Below are 21,104 nucleotides of genomic sequence, written 5' to 3' on the forward strand. Positions count from 1 at the left end.
GGTGTTAGTGATGCTAATAGGTGTGTTAAGTGATGCTATAAGTGTTCTGTGGTCAAAGAAGTGTGGGAAATGCTGGCTTAAATAAAATTAAATATGTTTCCTGACTTCAGGACTCTGAAGAGCCTTTAATTTGAAAACATAAATTATAAACCCAAGGGGGGGCTTACATTGTGAAAGGTTTTTAAAACTTACCTGATCTTGGAACTCAGTTTTCAAGGAGAAAAAGGGTTCCACAGATTACGAAACACTGGTATAACCTCACACCTATCAGAAATAAAAAGGATTTTGAAGGAAATTTAGTGCAATACTCCATTTTCACAGAATAGGCAAGAGAGAAGAACAGCAGAGAGGGAAACAACTGGAATGCAAGAAACCCAGCAAGTCAGAGCTAGAGTCCAGCCACCTCTGGTCTCCAGGACACTTGATGTGATCAGTCTTGACCTCTGCAGTTCTGAACCGTGGCTCCTCAGGCCTGCTTTGCTCACCTGCACTCTCGGAGTCACAGAACCTTGGAACAGGAAAGCCTTCAGTGACATGGACGTCCCTCTCCTGACCTCGCTTTCTCTTTCTTGTCCCAGCTTCCTGCTATGCCCTGACTCTGGGCTTGTAACCTGTACCTGGGCACCCCGTGCTCCCCACCTACACAACCATCCCTGCTCCTCTGCCCTTCCCTGGTGTAAATGTTCCTGCCCCAAAACCCTGGTTTGCAAAGTGTGGCCATGGGGCCAGAAACATCAGTACCACCTGAGAGCTTGCTAGAAATGCAAATTCTCTGGCCTCACCTCAGACCTACTGAACAAGAATCTCTGTGGATAATAAGCAGTTTGTGTTTTAACAAGCCCCCATCTGCTTTGACTCATGCTAAAGTTTACGAACCAGTGCCCTAAACCATACTACTCTGATCGAGCAGCTACAGGGTCCAGGGAAAGGCCTTTCCTCACCTCTCTGTCCCCCAACAGAGCAGGCAGCCTCCAGGGCTCTCAGTAAGAATCATGGAAAACCCCAGACACAAAGTCTTGAGAGATTTCTTACAGCTCAGTGGATTTCAAACACTTGAACTTGGTGACGCCTAAACCCTGAAGTTAATTTACACTCTGTATCATTTCATTAGTTGGTGTAATCGATACATGCAATTTTACAGAACAGACCTGGGCTGGGAACTTTTCAGGCTCCTTCTGTACTTATCAAACACCCCATCTCTGAAATAAATCACTGCAGGAGAAAGGCTATACAAAGCTTGCTTTGGATGATCTGGGAGTGAATCTTACCTCAGTCCACTTATATATATATATATATATATATATATATATATATATATATATATATATATATATATATATATGTTTTGAGGTGGGGTCTTTTCAGTGCATTAGGAGAAGTGCTTCAGCTGAGTTTAATAGCTTAGTTTGGGCGTGTTTTCCTCCAAAATCCTTTATCTTCCTGGGTTTCTATCCAGGTTGATGTGGGTATGACTCTGGCAACCTCAGGATTGTTGCACTGAATGCCGTTGTGCACTGCAAGGTCTACCATGGTGGTGCTGGGACCTCTTTACACAGCCCCTCCTTGGCTCTACAAGTGGACAGGAAGCCCCTCAAATGTGTCCCTTGGAAGGGTAGCTGAGATAAGGCGGGCTTCTGTCTGCTGGTCACTGCGAAATGCCTCCCTGAAAGTCTCCATGGTGCATCTCCTGTCACAGTCCTGGCTCCCCCTGCTTCTGTGCCTCCAGGAGAGGGTGTAGATAATTTGGGCAGCCACTCACCCACTCAGCCCAGGCGGCAGTGCCAGCTGCTATGGCAGCCCTCCATCCATCCTCATCACTCAGGGGCCTTGGAAAGTATGCCTGTCAACGTCACACACGGCCTGTTGAGGGGAAGTGACATTTTGAATAGTGGACACTTTTCCAGGAGCATTTATCCTAGGTCAGCCTCATGATAAATAAATACATTTGGCGTTTGAAGTCAGCAGGCAGGATACAATGACCAAAACACAAGCCCAGATGCACGTACCATAAGGCTGAGTCGACAGGGTGGAGGTAGGATGAGGGAGCATGGGGGAGAGGAAAGGTCCAGGCGCAGATCTGGAGGAGAATTGGTTCCCCTTCTTCTTGCACCACAGGGAAAACAGGAAGCAGAGGATGCTGCAGTTTGTTTTTATCCCTGAACTGCAAGAGGGTCCCTTCTTCCTATCACCCCTTCTTCTCCTCACTTGTCCCTCCACCCAAAAAAATGCCAGTCCCAATCTTAATTACCCCTAACAGTGCCCTAAACAGAGTATTTATAAGGCTTACTGCATTTGTCTTCCCGTTCCTATTAATAAAGTCTGGGAATGTAGGGAAGAAATATGGGTGGGTGACAGGGTTTTTAATGGTGCCTCACCTTAAATGCATTTTAAAATATGTAAATCAATAAAAAAATTATTTGTAATAGCAGCCTAAGAGTGCTGGTTAGCCTGGCACGGAGTGAAATGCATGCTACAAGCCCTATTACCATACATCCTGGGAGCTGTAGTTAGGATTAATCTGTCAAAGGGGATGGTTTAGTGTTGATGAATATGACATGTGACCATTAACGATGTTGATTTTATCTCCCGAGATTAGCATGATTTACTTCGGATGGATAATAATGTCATTTGCTTGATGCAGTAGATCTGTTTACGAGCTGATTAAATTGTAAGGCCTTGCCTCATTTCATGCTATTTGGTTTACAGCTTCATTACCACAATCACAAAAGCTGGGGAAATGTCCCACATTCCATGTCACAATAAATCACTGCTTCACGTTGCTGGGATGGATTTTAGCAGTTCTGCCCAGCGCGGACCTTTCTTGGCTCCCCACTGATCTGTGATCCAGAATACATTAGGGGGATCTTCAGGAACACTGGAATGAGAGGGGGCAGGAATCCTCTCGGATCTTTTAATTGAGATTAAGGAAGTCCTTGAGTAATTAGCTGTAACAAATTACCTTATTATTTAGACAGTGAAGCCATTGTTTTTGTTGCAGGGATGATTACCATAAATATGCAGAAAAGTGACAGTCAAGGAACCAGAGGGAAGCTTGGGAGCAAATTTTACCTTTACCCTGTTATCCTTTGCTCTGGGAGAGGGGTGATCTGAATGCAAGATATGTAAGGGGGCCTGTGTGTTACGCCTTCAACCCTGCCAAGGGTCTTCAGAGTAGGATGGGTGGGGGTAGGCCCCACACAGCCACAGCGCAGCACCCGCCACCTCAGTGCCTCTGGGTGGGATGTGGCTGAAGCGGAGGGAAGAGAGGAGAGCACCTGGTACCTGGGTTAGAAGAGAAGTGTGTAAACCCCATGCCTGTTCACTCCATGTGAACTCCACACCAGACTGAGCCAGCAGTAAGATTCTCTACTCTGTGCATGGCAGAGAGGGAGGAGATAGCATGAGATGGAAAAGACATGGCTGTTTACCCCTCAAAAAGCTGTGGAGGCAGAAAACACAGGCCTGAGGTGACTGTCTACATTTCTAGTAACACCTAAGAGATTTTTGAGTTCTTAACCATGATGAGGTCTTGTTCTCACCACTGACACACCCTTTTGAGGTTGGCATTATTATTCTCATCCCATGTTATAGGTGAGGAAACTGAGGCTCGAGCAGAGATTATGTGACATGCCCAAGGTCACAGAGTCAGCCTGGTATCTGAACACAGGCAATGGGGCCCAGAGCTTGGCATAGTACCTATACACTAACCATTTGTCTAAGGGTGAGGCCATTTCAGCAAAGGGTGCAAGGAGGGAGAATTTTCAGACTTTCTGCTGCTTAATCCTGAATTGAAGTCTGTGATCCTGAGTGGGCTGTGTCTGCAAAGAATTTAGGATCCACAGTACTTAGGAGCACTGAGGCCAGGTCTTGAATGGGAACTTTATTAAGATTTTGTGATGAGCATAATCACGAAGGACAGAAGACTGTATTTCCTCAAGGCCACACCTTTGGAAATAGAAAGCAATCATTTCAAAGGGAAAGGTGGCTTCCCTCTGCTTCTCAGCCCAGCATCTCCCTAGGACATCAGTGGGTCAAGTGGCGAGATTGAGCCCCGCTGAAGGTTCTTCAGATGAGGTAATTCCAAAATTCCAAAACTCTCTGCAGTTTCACCTGTGAACTTGAGCTGTGTCCCTCTGCTGTCTACATCCCTTAACCAGAACTCACCATTGTGTCCTTAGAGCAGAGATCACTAGTGGCCCTCCAGATTCCATTCTCCTGTTTGTTTCCTATACTAGAACCCTGATTTGTAATTAATTTCAGTAAAATGAAGACTACATTTTTCCAGCCTCTCTTGATGTCAGGTGGGCCATATTGACTCAGGGCAGCCGTTTATTGAGTTTCTGTTTTGAGCTAGGCCCTATGCTAAGTGTTGGTTGGGATAAAGATACATAGGATGCAAACCTTGTTCTTAGCCAGCCAAGCTGTTTGTCCATCAATCACTGATCCCAGCTGTCTGTCAGCTGCTTAATTGATCTATTAGTGAATCAGCATCCTGGCTATTTGATCAATGGTCAGACCCTTGCCCTGGCAGGCATTGTTTTTAGTATTGAACTCTTAGGTTGCATAGATGGGGGTACTTTGGCCACAGTCCCAGGATGTGTAGCATTTGATGTCAGACAAAGGAATAAACCCTGAAGAAATTGACATATCTTATATCGTACACAAAAATTAACTAAAGACTTAAACTTAAGACCTGATACCATAAACCCCTGCATAAGAAAAAAGTTCCTTGACATTGATATTTGTGATTTTCTTGGTATGACACCAAAGCACAGGCAATAAAAGCAAAAATAGGCAAGTGGGATTATGTCAAATTAAAAAGTTTCTGTACAGCAAAGAAAACAAAATGAAAAGGCAACTTACAGAATGGGAGAAAATATTTGCAAACCATGTGTCTGATAGGGTTCATATCCAAAATATATAAGGATCTCATACAACCCAGTAGCAAAAAACAAACTGTTTAAAAATGGACAAAGGATCTGAATAGACATTTTTCCCAAGAAGACATACAGATGTCCAACAGGTATGTGGAAAGGTGCTCGATATCACTAATCATCAGGAAAAGGCAAATCAAAACCACGATGAGATATCACCTCATACCTATTAGGAGAGCTGTTGCCAAAATCATGAGATAACAAATGTTGGTGAGGGTATGGAGAAAAGAGAACCCTTATACACTCTTGGTGGAAATGTAAACTGGTACAAACATTATGGAAAGCAGTATAGAGGTTCCTCCAAAGATTAAAAATAGAACTATCATATGAGCCAGCAATCCTACTTCTGGGTATATATCTGAAAGAAAGAAATCCAGTATCTCTAAAAGATACCTGCACACCCACGTTCACTGTAGCATTGTTCACAGTAACCAAGATATGGAATCAACCTGTGTGTCCATGGATGGATGAGTGGATAAAGAAAATGTGATACACACCCCCCTCACCACCCCCGCCACCCACAGTGTAGAATATTATTCAGCCACAAAAGAGAAGGAAATCCTACTATTTGCAACAACACAGATGTACCTGGGGGACAAATATGCTAAGTGAAATAAGCCAGATGAACAGGAAAAATACTACGTGATACCACTTATCTAAAATCTAAAACAGTCAAACTTATAGAAGCAAAGGGTAGAATGGTGGTTGCCTGGAACTAGAGGGTAGGAGAAATGGGAAGATGTTGATCAAAGGGTCCTGGGAATTGAACATATAGCATAGTGATTATAGTCAATAATACTCTATTATATACTTGAAATTTGATAAGAAAGTAGATCTTAAATGTTTTCACCTCTTCCCACCCCCACATTGTAACTATGTGTTAATTAACTTGGTTATGGTAAACATTTCACAATATACCCCAATAATGCTCTGGCAGTGCATCCATGCCCACCCCTCTAGTAAAGCCCCCTGCCTTGTTGGGGGCTTCTGGCACTGGAGCCGCATCTCCTCTGAGGCATGGAGCCCTTGTCTCCCCAGGGTATGGTGCCTCTTGTCCCCTGGTCTACCTCTTCTGACCCTCATTCCATTGTCTCTCCAAGTTTGACATTTGTTCCTTACACAAATATCCTAAGGAGAAATTAACATATTAAAGGGAACACTGAGACCTTTCCATCCCTTGTGTTCAGACACCTTGTACTTTCCTTCCCCTCTCTGGCCTCTGGGGATGGAGAAGGGGAAGGCGGGCAGCATGGGATTGTCCTTTGCAGGGTAGGCTTTGGGGCCAAGCCAAGGGCCCAGGCCTGAAGGGGACCAGAGAGGCAGTCATCTGGGGATCTGGAGGCTGGTGAAACAGCAGACCAGGGGCCAGGAGCACAGATAAAGGGACATGTCATGGTGGGAAAAGAGACAAGCAGGGGACAAACAGGAAGAGAGTATGGTGGTGGGCAAGGTCAACCCAGGATCACCCATTTTCTGTATAGTTTGGGTCATTCTCTTAGGATGGCAAAAGGGATTCTGTCCTGTATCAGTTACCTATTGTCATAAGAAAAAGACTCCAAAATTTACCGGCTTAAAACAATAACATTTATTTTGTTCCTGAATCATCAATTTGGGTGGGGCTCTGTGGGGCGGGCTCATCTCTGCTCCACTCAGGGTCAGCTGGGGGCTGCAGTCGGCTGAGCCTCGTCTCTCCATGCTGGTGTTGATGCCGCAGTCGGCTAGGACTTCAGCCAGGGCTGTCACCAGAACACCCACATGCGGCCTGTCCACGGGGCCCCTTGGCTTCCTCACGGTGCAGGGCTCCAGGGCTGTGCCTCCCTAGCGGAGGTGGTACCACCTGTCCTGGCAGCCTGGCAAGTCACATAACATTGCTGCTGCTCTGATCCCAGGCCTGCCCAGATCCAAGGGGAGGGAAAGTAACTCCACCTGCTGAGGGAGGAATGTCAGCTTCACGGTTTAAGAAGAGCGTATGGGATAGGATATATCGGTGCCACGATCTTTGGAAAATACCGTAGGTGAGACAACTGTTCCTCACCAGCCTTCCTCATGAGGGTCAGACTCCACCCTTGGTCTATGTTTTTCTATTTTCTCACCCTGGGTACATATCCCTCACACCCCTGGTTTCAGCTCTCTCTTCTCTGCTTACAACTCCCAAATTTGCATCTCCAGCCCTGACCTGCTACAGGCATCTGAAAGGCAATCCCTACAAACTCCACACTCTGCATCTCCCTCCCAAAGCCGCCCTCCCCTTGAATTTCTTCCAGGTACCCGGATGTGAGGGACTCTGGGTTAGCCCTCCATCCGCAAACCTATTTTTCCTTCCCTTTTTCCTTGCACACAGCAGTATGACCCAACACCATAGCTGAAGACCTCACGATCATGTTGCCTTCCCGCTCCTTCCCAGCCCCTGACCTCTACCTCTCCTGAGTCCAGTCCATTCTGCTTCCTCGCCGTCCCCTGGAATTCTCCTTGCTTTGCCTGTCCTGCAGCCTCTCACCTGCTTCTAGCTCTGTTCTCTTGTCGAACCCACCTGACCTCTGGACTTGTCTCCTTATTTTCAGTCTCTCATTGTTCCATCCCATTATAGTACTTCTCTGCTCAAACACCTCTGATGGCTCCCTACTGCTTATCAAATAAAGGGGCACCATCTGTTCCCACCACATTCCCATCCACTCTGCGGTAGTCACATCCCTACCAAACACCCTCACGGGCTGTCCTGTCTCCATGCCTTTGATCCAGCTTGTCCCTTCTCCTGGTTTCCCCAATCACCCATTTTCCGCCCATCAAATGCCTACTCACTGTCCAGGCCCAGGTCAAGTGCTGCCTCCTCCCCAATGATTTCCACATTCCCCTATCAGAACTAATTCTGTGCCTCCACTGACGATAGCTCTTACCTCAGCCTGCCTTAAGGCAACAGTCATTTCCATGTCCCACTGGACTAGACAGGAAGTTATTTGAGGGAGGAGACCATGCCTCCATGCCTGAGAGAATGCTGGGTATGCAGCAGGTCCTCATTATGTCTTTGCCAATAACACTCACTTTCCACGTCTGGAGGATCACCACTCTGGCTGGGCAGCAGTTTTGCCACAGGTGAGCAAGGTTGTCTTCCCCCTCACCTTGGGGACTTCTTCAGGGAACCCCAAGGGAGACAAGAGTGGCCCTTTCCACACTTCCCTGGGGCCTGGGGAAGGAGCAGCCATAGACTCTGCATCAGCTCTGAGAGCAGGACCTGTGAGTTGAAGTTCACAGGTTTTAAAGGCATGGGCTTTGGAATGAGACAGCTTTAGCCTTAGATTTCAGCCTACCTCTTGTTAGCTGTGTGACTTTAGGCCTGTTACCTAACTTCTCTGAACCTCAGTTTCTCTTTTATAACATAAGACTAGCATAGTACTTACCTCCTAGAGATCTTGTACTGATTAAAAGGATAACATAAAGAAATGTAAAGCTCTCAGCATAAGGAAAATGCTCACTAAATGGTAGTAATAATAATCTGATTTCTTTCCTGTGGCCTGAGACTGCCTGGTGGGTGAGTACCAGGGAAGTCTCCACTCTAGGCCTGGCCCACTGGAATCCTTGGTACTGGAAAGATTTCCTCGATGGACAAAGGTCAAAGAATGTGCATTGTCACAACTGGCTTGGCCCCAATAGGGAAGTTTTCCCGGTGCTCCCAGAAGGTGGTAGAGAAGGAGCAGGGCTGCTTTGTGTCTGGTGTGGCTGGAGGGAGGGGCTCAGTGCCTGTGGCTTACCCTAGATGGGTAGAGTTAACCCAGATCTGGCTGTCTGGTGTCAACAGCCAAGGGTACACTGTCAGGAGTACAGAGCTGGGCAGGCTGCAGAAGCTTCTAGGCAGCCAAGGGCTCACCCACATCTGCTGGGCTGCAAGAAACATCCCACAGTGGCCAGGCTGTCTGGTGTAAAAGATCTGGACTTGTGTGGGAGAAGGAGTCCAGTCCCCAGACGACTAGGCTTGGTTTCTAGGGACTGGAAGGTACCGAGGGCAGTTGGACAATGGCCTTCACACAGTGGGATCAGAGAGGGAGGCTACCCTCTCCTGAAATAGCTCTCACACTAAGCCTGGAGCAGCAGACCATGTTCACATCCTCCTCACTGGCAGGGAGGAAGTTCCTTCTCATGGACTCAGGACCTGGGATGCTGGATGTGTAGGTTACAGCCATCTGAGTGGGCCTAGGACAGGTGGGCCCAGTGGTGTGCTGGTGACTGTTTAACAGTTCCCTGGGGGAAAAAGACCTGTAGTGTTTGCCAGTTGCTATGATATAAATACTGCTCCCCACATGCTAATTTTAAGCTATCAACATGACACCCAGAGGGAATAGTTGGGAAGAGATGTGCACAATTGGCTCTTGTGAGCTGGTGTGAACTGATTCCAGCACACCACTGGGTGGGGCCTGACCACTGTGCTGGGGGAGAAAGGCAGGTAGATGTATGGGGCTTCTTCAGTGTAAAGAGAAGTAAAGGCTGCTATCCAGTGACAAAAAGTACAAAAATAATAGCCCTGGAATCTAACAGCCTTCGGCAGAATCCCAGCTCTGCCACCTTCTGGCTTTGTTACTTCAGACAATTCATCTCACCTCTCTGTGCCTCAGTTTCTTCATTTATGAAGTGGGGCTAATGATAATGCCCACTTCACAGAGTTCTTGTGAAGGTTGCACAGGTTCACACTGGCCTGTGGTAGGCTGACATAAATTTCTTTATTGCAGTTAATCACACAGACTAGTTGGAATGTCGCCTTGGTCAGAATAGTTTAGGAAGGAAAACCCGGAGGCCCTCAGGGCATTCCCAAGGGCATGCTCTTTTAATATTTAATCTTGGACTTCCTTCAATCAAGGATTTTAAATCTGCGGGTCCATGAACTACCTGAAATTATTTTTCTGATGTTGAGTATGTGTACTTACTTCTCTAAAGAGGGACTGTAGTTTTTATCAGATTCTTAAAAAAGGCTGTGTTTCTGCATCTTTCTCTCAACCCAGAAAAAGCTTAAGAACTAGTGACTTGGAGAGTGTAGAATTCCCACACCACAGGAATTGCCCCTGGAGGATGTGGGGGAGAGATGTTTATGGAGCATGTGAAAGAAAAATGACAGAGACACAGAGAGACACACGGAGAGGTTAGCCAAGGACTCTGAAATGTCTCTCCCTATTGAGACCTAGGCTAAGGAAGCTTCCAGCAATGGGGCAAACAAAAGGTTCACATTCATGCATCCCCAGTACTGCTTTCTATTTACCCCTTCCAAACCGAAGAATCTCTTCCCTTCTCCAGGTCTCATTCTCCCTGCCTATTCCCTCCTGGACCCAGCCCTGGTCGGCCCTGAGAGTCAGTCTCTATAGGAGGCATGATTACAACTCACTCAACTGTTGCTGTGGTTCACTGATACCATTTGTGTTCTTTTGGGTTGTATTTTGTTTCTTTTAGGTTTCTGGTGTTATGCCATAATTACTTAAGGGAAGGTCAGTGCAAAGTTGATTTAGCATCAGTCTGCCTCTGTTTTGAGTTGGAGGCTGTATTTGGTTTTTTATCAGTAGCATGGAAGGGAGTGGGAGGTACGTTTACAATGCTATTCTCTTTCCACCCAGTTGTTCTTTGCTTTTGTTTTTGTTTTTTAAAGACAATCACATCTTTCTGGCTTGGTGTTGTGTGTGTGTGGTACAGGGTCAAAATTAACAGGTCTCTAGCCAAAGTTCTTTACAGGGGTAAAAAATACTTTTGACAAGGTCTACTCTAAATCATTACAGTATACAACTCTAGGCACCTAAAAGGAATAAACCCCACCAGACTTGAACTACAACTTCTGAGGGCTTATCAAGTACCACCCCTGCTCACTTTATGAATAAGAATCTGTGATCTGAAAGTAGAAGTCACCATCTAGGATGGCCACCAACAAGAAAGCTCTCTTCTGACTCTGGTTCTGGGTGACCCCCCTCTTTGGATTGCAGGGGAGTCTGCTGATGTTCTATTCCAACTTCCATCCTACTTGCTCCTCTGAATTACAGAACTCTGAATTTATTTAGGCAGTATGCCCAGCCAAACATTACGTTTCCCAGACTCCCTTGCAGCTAAGCATGGACATGTGACAAAGTTCTACTCAATAAAGTATAAGTTGAAGAGCTGTGTGTGGATTCCAGAAAGACTCATTGAAAGGGAGGGGACCCTTTGACCTCTTTTCATTCCTACTTCTTGTTGTTTGTCATGAGGTTGTGATAGCTGAGCTCAAGCACCATCTCAGGCTCAGAGGTGGTATGGGGATGAAGGCTTCCCAGTTGGGCTGCCACAGCCGAAGACAGGCGAACTTGATGGCTAAGGGCCATTCTTATCCTGGGCTTCCTGCCTCCAGACTGACAGTAGATAACATTTCTCTTTTTCTGGCCACTATGTAAGGCCTTTGTTATCGTTAGCAATTGCAATCTCTAACTGAGGCTTGGGAGCTCACCCAGCGTGGAGTCTTGTGCCAAGGGCAAAGACACACACAGTTCCTGTAAGGCCACAGCTACTTTTCCTCCTGCTGCCTTTGCAAGAGTCATCTAGCCCAGGAGGGCCTAATTCTTTTGCATCTTTCCTCCCTTCTGCCATTTGTTTTTTATTTTTCTCTGTCTTCTCTATTTCCCCCTCTCGTCCTTCTTTTCTTTCCCTTCTCCCTCTAGTCCAAGCTGTCAGGAGAATGTGAAGAGAGTTGGTGGTGGGATGGACAGGTGCTAGAGAGGCAAAGAGAAGGGCACTGAATGCAATGGGAGGCTTCCAGGAGATGACACTGGCTGGGGATTTGAAGCAGTTTTAAGTTGCTGGTAATTAGGAAAAGAAGGCTGAAGAGGAAGATCCCAGGCCTGGGACTAGCACTAGCATAGAATGGAGTGCCGTGATGATGGACTTGAGCCCTGGAGCACAGACATGTCACTTCTTTCTAGTCTTCAGTTTCCTCACCTGTAAAATGAGGACAGCAATAGTAGTAGGATAAGGTGAGTGCCTGAGAGTAAGTGTGCAATAAATGCTAATTATTAACATTACTGCTGGTAAATGTGCTTCTCACCCATGGTATGCACAATCCTATATCAGTTTCGAAGAGGAGTTTCACAGAGGCCATAAGTAACTTGTCCATGGTCACACAACTATGAAGAGGCACGTCTCAAACCCAAGTGTCCTCATCCCTCATCCAGTGACCTTTATACCTCTACTTTCTGCCTTTGGATCAGGGAACACAAAGTGAGGGCAAGATTAATGTGTGGTGGGGGAAAGGCCTGGAGGGCTTCCTGGAAGAGATGAGTCCTAAGAGAGATTTGAAGTGGGGGGAGGAAGTCATTCCAGGGAAGGGGTCTGTGATGAGCCATAACCCAGCAAAGTGTTGGAGAGCCAGCTGGCAGGCAGAGGGTGAGGACTGACAAAGAGGGGCCAGATCAGAAGATGAGCAGTGACTATAGGCATTCTGAAGCTCAGGTGGTGGAGTGAGAATTCCAGCTAGGGAACCGCAGGGAGCCACAGTTAGTTATTTGAGCCAGTGGAGCACTGGGAGCCACAGTTCTTAAGCAAGAGGGCTGGTCATAATGAAACGTGACTGTGGGATGAAAGCAGGGAAAGAAATCTGCCTTTACTAAGAGTGCTTTAGGCCAGACAGGAGGTTGGGCATTTTCACATTTATTATTTCATTTGAGTCTCACAACAACCACATTAGGTTAGTATCAATGTTCCTATTTTACAGATGAGAAAACTTGAGGCCCAAAGAAACTGAGTCATAACATTAAACCAGTGGTGGACCTAAAGTTTGAGTAAGATTAGCCTGATTCCAAATTCATGCTCTTTCCATGGCACCATGTAGTTTAAAGCTGTTCTCACTCTCAGAATGCCCCTTGTGCTGTGGGTGTCCCCGCCATGGGCTCAAGAGCATTTTGCAGCTCAGACCCCCAGGGTGAACCCTGGGGTCATACTGGGCCAGAGGGTTTAGTATTTCTGGGACTTTGGGGGACCACAGCACAGGGTAGAATGAGGTGCTTGGGTTCTGGGTCTGAAGAAATGGGTTTAAATCCAGCATTGTGCACTAACTGAACTTGGAGCAATGTCCTTAAACCTCACTGAGCCTCAACTGAGGCAGGGCAGCAGAATAAATCCTGGATTAGGAGTCAGGCCTGGCATAGGTTCAGATCCCTGCTGGAAGAGACAAATGCCTGAAGAGGTGAAATGATATCTGTATTCACTTCAAAATAATGGTGGCAGGGGGAGGCAAGTTGGAGGGGGTATAAAGGAAACAAGATTGGCCATGAATTGATAACTGCTGAGGCTGAGTGATGGGTTTCTGGGAGTCTGTTATACATTCTCCCTACCTCTGGGTATGTTTGAAAATCTCCATAATAAGTATAATAATATAATACTACTACTGCTACTACTACTACTAATAGCAACAGTGATAACTTTAAAAAAATACCCAATTATGTCCACCACTCTCTCCCAGCTGAACCAGAATCTCTGGTTCCCAGGCATTATTATCCATTAAAATCTCAAGTGAGAGCACCCAGGGCAAGAATCGCTGTGTAGACTCTGTCACTCACTAGCTATGTGACCTCAAGCTACTATCTTTACCCTGCTGAACCTGTTTCTTCATTTGTAAAATGCAAGTAAAGATCCTAACAGCCTCATGGAATCATTGTGAAGTTTAAATGGAATACTTACAGTAGAATAATATGGGCTAGACATAGTCCATAACAGAGTGGGCAGGTCAACCTGAGCTTTGCAGTCACATGGAGGACGACCTGGCTTCTCGCCTTGGTGGGTGAGGGGCCCTAAGCTTGTATGTTCAGAAGAGGCCATCAGATGGGCTCGCAGGACAAACCTGTAAAAAAAATATTGTACACTTTCAAAGTACAGGGAGTTCATGAACTAGAGGAGCTTTTTCGTCTGTCTTTCCTTACTGTTAAACTACACCCAGCACAAAGACACGAGGGTCACCCAGTATCATCACCAGAGATACAGGGAGGAGCAGGAGTTGGATGAAGGGAAGGGCCTTTCTCGACTGGCCTTGCGCCCTGGCTTCCAGGACCTGGCTCCAGTTTCTCCGTCTGTCAGGGGCAAGTTAAAAGATGGGACAGCCAATGGCAAGGGGTAGGTCTTAGGAAATAATCAGCGAATGACAGAGTGAATGTGTGGGGACCACTTCTGTATGCCAGACAAGGTGACCTGTCAGAGCCTAGGGGCGGTGCACGGCTGGGTAGGGGCCGTGGCACGTGGGCCAACTTCTCTGGGATAGAGAAAAAGAGCAAGAGGAACAAAGCAGCAGAAGCTAGAGCAGGTGGAGAAGCTCAGAGGACATGGTTCGCAGCAGGAGAGGCGAGAGCAACTACAAGGGCACCTCTCCACCAAGCGAAAGCGGAGGCGCGGGGTAGCGGAGTGACCCCCGCAGCCGCAACCGGCGACCTGAGAGCACTGGCCGTGGTTTCCGGGTCTTCTTCCCGCTCCTCTGGGTCCCGCAGCGCCGCCTGGCGGACACGCCGCGTTCAGCTTGGGCTTCGGCAGCCGCTGGCCGGCGCTCCCGGGATCCCGCGGCTCATCTGGAGAAAGCCCGAGAGAGCCGAGGGGCACACGGTGGGGAAGGGCGTTTGTTCCCCGAGACGGGCTCGCATCTCGGCCAGGATTTACAGCACAGACTGGCACCCTCTCTTTACTAACTCTGCGCCCGGAATGACTCAGTTCCGTCCAGCACGTCGGGGAACCCTTTCACTCCCTCGTCCCCAGCCTCCAGCTCTGGAATTTTGCTGCCTCCGAGTAGCTTCTCCGGGAAGGAGGTCACATTCAAATTTCAAGACTTTTTGGTTTTGATTTTTGTTAATAAAATACCAAGAGTGGACGTGAAAGCACGAACGTGTCCAATTCGTCTCACTGCCGGTCCCAGACCTGAAATTCCAAGACAGGGGAATTTCTAGGTCCTTCCCCACCCAAGGCGGGTGAGACTTGGTGGCCCAAGGAACCGTGGCCGAAGACGCGAGGCATGGGAGGGCGAAGCGTGTGGGTCGGGGAGGCGAGAGGCGTGCGGCTGGTGCCCCTGAGAGGGTAAGCAGGGCCTGGCTTTCACGTCCCAAGGCGTGGGCACTGGAGTCCTTCCGGACTCTGACCGCACCACCTCCTCGAGCGTCCTCCTCTCCCGCTTGCGGGGTGTGCGTGCGTGTGTGTCCGAGAGCCTGAAGGACACAGGCCACCCCATCCGCTGAGGTTCTCGAGGAGGCGGGCCCGGCCCAGCCTCTCTCAGCCGGACCAGAATGGGAGCAGGGCTGGGGCGTCCCGGGCACCACCGGACCTTGCCCTCCAACGGCTCCAGCTTGCGTTCCTGGAGTCGGGGCGTCCGGGCCTGAGGGTAGGAGGCTTTGCAGGCTGTCCCCGCCCGGGGAGGCGGCGGCCGAGGCTGTCTCCATTAAGTCTTCTCCAGGAGGAGGCCTGGGAGCTCCCCGCGACGTCCCGTTGGTCGCCGGGCCTGCCTTGCGTGCAACCCGGGAAAAGGGCCCGCAGCCGTGAGGCTGACGCTGGGAGGAGGGTGGAAAACCTCAAAGTCACCAACTGCAGAGCAAATGGAGGAGGGGGCCACTCTGTTGACCGACTGAGGCCCGAGGTCGAGCGGCGGTGAGCCTCCCAAGGCAGCAGGGGGAGCTTGACGCCAAGGGAGGCCGGGGGCTCGGAGAACTCAGAACGGCTTGACCCCAGGAAGAGGGGCGTACGGGAGAGCGGGCTCCGCGCAGCGACTCAGTGGTCCTGGGATCCCAGGACAGGCGCTGTCTGGGCCCAGGGTTCCCGCCGCCCCGTGAGGGCGAGCGCCCAAACAGCTGAAAGACCAGAGCTCGCGCCCAGGCCTGCAGTCTGAGCTGGGGAGGGGAAGGCTGGGTTTCGGACTCCTCCCACCCCCCCAAAAAGATTAAGGCTCTTATCTGCGTGGTTTCATTAGCGCTTCGGGCAGCTCAGTCCCGCCGCTCAAGTTGGGGAGAAGGGAGCGGTGCGCACCGCGGGGTCCTCGGCCGGACGGGGGGGGTCCCACCGCACCCTTGGAGAGCGGAGCACGCAGCCCAGAACGGCACCCAGGGGCCACCTGCGCCCCCGCTAGACGGAGAATGGGCGCCAGGACCCTCGCGGGGCCGAATTTGAGGGGGCTTCCGAGCGCAGGGCGCTCTCCTGCGGCGCAGACTGGGATACAGCGCGTGTGCAGACGAATCGGGACACGGAAAAGCAGCCCCGGCGCCTCTCTGCCTCGGGCCGACACTGGAGAGAGGAAGGAGCCTGGGGACGAGGGGGACTGGAGGTGGGTAGGCTGGCTGCCCGCTCTGGCCCTCTGCAGACAGAAGAAAAAGAGTGCGAACTCTCCCCCGAGAGGCAAGGTTCTGGAGCGCTCGCCCCAGGCCTGGGAAACAGGTTCCCAAGCGCCCTCGGTGGCTCAGTCTATCCCGGCTGCCCGCCCGGAACAGGCGGAGCTTGGAAAGCAGAGAGGGACAGTCGGCCGCAGCACCTCCCTGGGGCCGAGTCGCGACGGGCAAGTCGCCGCCCGCGCCTCTGCACAAAACGAAACCCAAACTCCCAAAAATCTCAAGAGGGAAATTAAAAACAAACAAACACACAAACACCTCCTTTTTCTTTCGCTTTCAACAAACAGGCTGTTGGGAGAAAAATTAAGAAGTGAGCGACAGCTAAGAACACTGTATTTCCTAACTGCGAAATCCCCTTTTTAAAATTATTTTCCCCAAGGCCAACCTCATGACTGGCTAGCCATTCTGAGGACTTGGCCTCTTCTGAAAATCACAACAAAACAATCAGAAATGCGGCCACGGTCCCGGGAAGGAGTAGCCATGAGGCCCAGGGAAGCCGCTGCTGCCGAAACTGCCACGCTTTTCTTTCTCTTTAACCAAAAAATAAAAAAGATAAGAAGAAGTAGTAAACCTTTAATACATCAAATATACGGAATTTTAATCTTTAAAGCGATACATTGTCTATTATTTTAGTACATGACGTAAACCTTACTTGTCCCCTTCTCAGCGGGTGGACTTAAAAATTAAAAATAGTTAAGTGTTCCTTTTAAAGAACAAAATAAGGCAAATGAGGTTTTGGAATAGAATTTTTTCCTTTTTTTTTTGTTTTCTTCCAGAATACATACAAAAAAATACCCATTCTCTTTCGATGGTATACACCTTAAAAATAATTGCAATTTGAAATCAGAGCTGACAAATTGTGACTTGTTTTTTTCATTTTTTTGTAACAAACATGCATGTAAATTTGTGTTTCAATCAGACATTAAATAAGAACGTACAATACAATAATAGCAATTTTAAAGTAACATTAAAGAGAAGACCTCTAGTTCTGTGGCGGCTTTGTATTTATTTATAATCTACAAGGGACGGGAGGGTTTCTTTTCCACATTTTTACCCTCAAGTTTTCATCTCCCCCCACCTTCCTTTTTAGCTACGGAGCTCAAACTAAATAATGCACTTTTGAATCACGGGTCCGCTTGGAGCTAACATAAATAAATACTAGTGTCCACCGGTGCAGTTCTCAGATGAACACTTTCTCAATTATTTTTTCCTTCTTTTTCTATAAAAAGTCAAATGATATTTTTTTCAACTTTTATAAAGTTTGGGTGGGGAGGTGAAAGGGGGGAAAGGTGAGTTTCCCACCGGGTCTCGGTCGCTGTTACGGGTGGATAGATACGGTATATATTTTCCTCGTTTCCTGGCCCGGGTCTTCCTCACGCGCGGGTGACAGCCGCCTCCGAGCTGCTTCCGCCCCTCGCTCGGCTCCTCCCCTCCCCCCAGCTCCTCTCTCTCCCTCGCTAGGCCTCCCCACTGCCCTCACTGATACCCCAGCGCTGAGGCCGTGGTCAGTCTCTGTCCGTAGAGGGCGTAGGGGGAGTAGTAGGGTCCGGTGGCGGCGGGCACGGGCACCGGAGCGCCGGGCGTGGGGAGCGGGCTCTTGGAGTAGGGGTGGTAGCGGCTGCTGAGTCCCAGCGCGTGATGGGGGCTGCGCAGCGCTAGCGTCCCGGGGCTGCCCGGAGCGCCCGACGTGGGGATGTGCATGTGGCAAGCCATGGCGGCCGCTGCGGCACTGGCTAGAGACGATGAGCTGGGGTAGCCCGACAGCAGTTTGTCTGTCCCGGGAAAGGCCGTATGGGTCCGCAAGTGGCTCAGGAGCTCTTCGGACGTGGCGAAGCGCTTGTCGCAGGGCCCGTTCGCCGACACCCAGTTGCAGATGTGGGGGAGCGGGTCGTTAGGGAGCATGAAGCCATAGGGGTAGAGGGGGTGGCCGGCCAGGGAGGGCGGTGTGGCGCCGGCAGCTGCGGCAGCGGTTAGCGAAGAGTGCACGCCGTGCAGCGGGTGCGTGGGGTACACCAGCGGGTATCCGGACTTGAGCGCCGCTGCCGCCGCGGCTGGATCGTGAGCGCACGATGCACTGGCTGCCGCAGCCCCTGCCAAATGGCTGGCGCAGTGGTAGCTGAGGCAGTACGGGTCCCGGCACAAACTGGCTGTCATCACGGAGGGCGGCGAAGCCCCGGCCAAGGGGCTCGAGCCGGCCGGCTTACTGCAGCCCAGAGAGCCCGCTGCGGCTGCTGCCAGCTGCGCCCCAACCAGGCTGCCCGGCTTGGTGGGATCGAGCGCCACGCCGTGTGGCAGGAATTGGGGCGGGTAGCCGGCGTAGGCCCCAGCCAAGCTGCCTGGGTAGGTCATGCCCGCGGGAGGCAGCGGGAACACTGTCTGGCCTGGCTTGTAGGGAGATACGGGCGCCACTAGCCCAGAGCCCAGCACCGAGGAGGAGGTGGGCGCGCTGGGGGCCGAGCCGGAGCTGGAGCCGGATGAGCCGCCGCAGTCAGCGCCTAGAACCTTGGCCCCAGGGCCCCCATCTGGATGCTGGTTCACGTCCACATTAATTCCTCCACCGCAGCTAATCCGGCCGTGCGCCAGCCCCGTAGGTCCCCCTTCGGCCGAGGCACCGCCGGAGCCCTTGCTGCCGCCACCGCCGCCGCTGGCGTCGGGGTCTTTCTTGTCGTCCTTGCTCTCAGGGCCGCCCCCGGCGGAAGGCAGCATGCCACCTGGAGAACAGGCCGAGGCGCTGGAACTTGGGCTGCCTGTCCTGGGCGTGAATGGCTGGCAGGTGGCGCTCGGTACCCGAAATCCGGACTTCTCTGCCGAAACGCCCCCGCCGCCGCCGCCGCCGCCGCCGCCGCCCCCGCCGCCGCCGCCGCCTCCTGGCTCCTTCTTATCCGAGCCGGGTTTGGAGTACGGCTTGAAACTCGACTTGTCCTCTACGCCGATGTCACTCAACTTGAGGGGGCCCGACTTTGCGTCCTTGTCACCCCCGGCGCCAGTGCCGCCGCCAGAGCCGCCCCCATTGGAGGCGACCGAAGAGAGTTTGGAGGAGGGCGAGGGGTCCGGCTTCCCGATCTGCGAGCATGTTTGCGCCAACAGCGCCAGCGGACTCTTCTTGGCATCAAGCTGTGGGGTCAGATGATGGGAGGGGGCGGCACAAAGAGAAAGAAGGGGAAACGTTTTAGAATAATCCTAGTTGCTAGGGTTCAAACGCCCTTCCACAACTGCCCGCTAAGATCCCCTCAGCTCCGAAGCGCAATTCTAGGCGGCATTCCCTCGACATACACACACATTCTCGCCCTTGAGAAGGGTGGCAAATACTAGCCCCCTCTCCAAACCAGGATCTTCCCTGCCCTCTCTAAGCAAAAACTAGATCTTTTAAACTCATAAAATGTTTTGGTTTGTGATTCCTAGACCCAGAACCGTGCCCCCCCGCCCACCGCCAGACAGACACACACACCCCTAATTCTTCAGAGTAAGGGCTCAGGCGGCTGGTTATATACAAGTATCAGTTTCTAGGGAACCGGAGGGCCGCGACTTTTAGAACCGTATTACGAACTGCAGTCCGTCTTCTGGTGAGAGGGCCTAGGTCGGGGTAAGGACTTGAATATCAACGGGAGAAGTAAGTTTTGCCTGCCGTGTCCCCTAGCATTCACGCCCCATTCTACCCAATAACCTCTTTCAGCTCTAGTTTTAAGGGGCGGAAGCACTATCCTCTCCCCCGATCCGGAGCTGAATCACTCCAACCCCCCTCCCCCAGTCCCACCCCTAGATCCCGAGAGAAAGAAATCCTGTGGAGCGGCAGCCAGGGTGGTGGTCCCAGCGCGATTCCGGGGGAAAGGGTTCTTACCTCGATGGGGCTGACGGGAGTGGAAGGTAGGGGCTGCAGATACTCAGGGTGCAAAATGTGGCCAGTCCGTGCGGTCAGCATCTTCAGCACCTTGATGGGCAGGCGGTTAGCCTGGCGGAGAGGATCAGAGGGGGGCACGGCGTGCACAAAAGGCTTGGTGCTGCCGGCCAGGGACGAGCCGGGGCCGCGTCCGGAGCTATTTCCAGAGAGCGCGCTGGTCCAGGCAGGGTCTGCACTGCCGCCGCCGCCGCCGCCGCCGCTGTGCTTACTGCTTCTTAGGGCAGAAAGCGAGGGCGCTGTGCTCATGACCCACCCGCGCGCATGGGAGCAGCGGGGGGAGGGCTCCGGGAGGCGCGGGGCGGGCTCCGGGCTGCGCGCTCGCCCGGGGAGCTGGAGCAGCCGGAGGAGGAGCTGGCGCAGCGGCCACGGGCACCCAGCGCGCCTTCTCGGCGCCTGGAGCCAGAAGCAAACAATCCTGGGTGGCCTGCAGCCGAGCCGTGGCGGAGCTGGAGGAGCCGGCCCGACTGCGGGAGTGCTGAGTGGCTCGCCGTGTCCGCCTCGGGCTGTGCCCCCTGCGCTGCGCACTTGCGGCCCGGCGCTGGCGCTGCGCTCTGCGATGTGAGCCGCTGCCTGTCCAGTCGGGGCTCTGGCGAGGAAACTCACTTCAATAGCAGCAGCACCGAGGGGGAGATTAAAGCCTTTGCCGCCTTCCAATCAAATGGAAGCCCGAGGTGATTGGAGGGTCAAGGGGATGTGACGCGTCCCGCGCCGCCGCTGCCGCCGCCGCCAGGACTCAAAGCGCTGGTTTTAAGGGGCAGCTCCCTCCTCGCCGCCGGCTCCCCCGCCCCTCACAGGTTCCCTCCCTCGATTTCGCTCCGCAGACCAGCTGGACATTTATTCTACGTTTGCTATGTACCGCCTCCCTCTGTTTTCCTTTTCGGCGTCCTTCCTTTCCCCAGCTCAAAAATAAATTAAAACCTCCTTTTGCACAAG

At 51.2% G+C, this 21,104-nt stretch overlaps 1 protein-coding gene across 1 annotated transcript; it reads right to left on the reverse strand.

The window, feature by feature from the left end:
* Positions 1 to 16,830: 16,830 nt before the first annotated feature.
* Positions 16,831 to 20,876, reverse strand: ZNF503 (zinc finger protein 503). The gene is made up of 2 exons (XM_036928644.2): positions 20,112 to 20,876; positions 16,831 to 19,387 (listed from the first exon to the last, which is right to left on the reverse strand). The coding sequence occupies exons 1-2, from the start codon at positions 20,415 to 20,417 to the stop codon at positions 17,750 to 17,752; spliced, it is 1,944 nt and encodes a 647-aa protein (XP_036784539.2). The 5' UTR covers positions 20,418 to 20,876; the 3' UTR covers positions 16,831 to 17,749.
* Positions 20,877 to 21,104: the final 228 nt, after the last annotated feature.

The sequence above is a fragment of the Manis pentadactyla genome, chromosome 8 (genome assembly GCF_030020395.1).
Source record: "Manis pentadactyla isolate mManPen7 chromosome 8, mManPen7.hap1, whole genome shotgun sequence".
Classification (NCBI taxonomy): Eukaryota; Metazoa; Chordata; class Mammalia; order Pholidota; family Manidae; genus Manis; species Manis pentadactyla.

Coding starts and splice junctions, on each gene's coding strand:
- ZNF503 (XM_036928644.2), bottom strand. CDS start 20,417: ATGAGCACAGCGCCCTCGCTTTCTGCCCTAAGAAGCAGTAAGCACAGC. Junction 19,388..20,111: donor CTCCCGTCAGCCCCATCGAG/GTAAGAACCCTT, acceptor CTGACCCCACAG/CTTGATGCCAAGAAGAGTCC.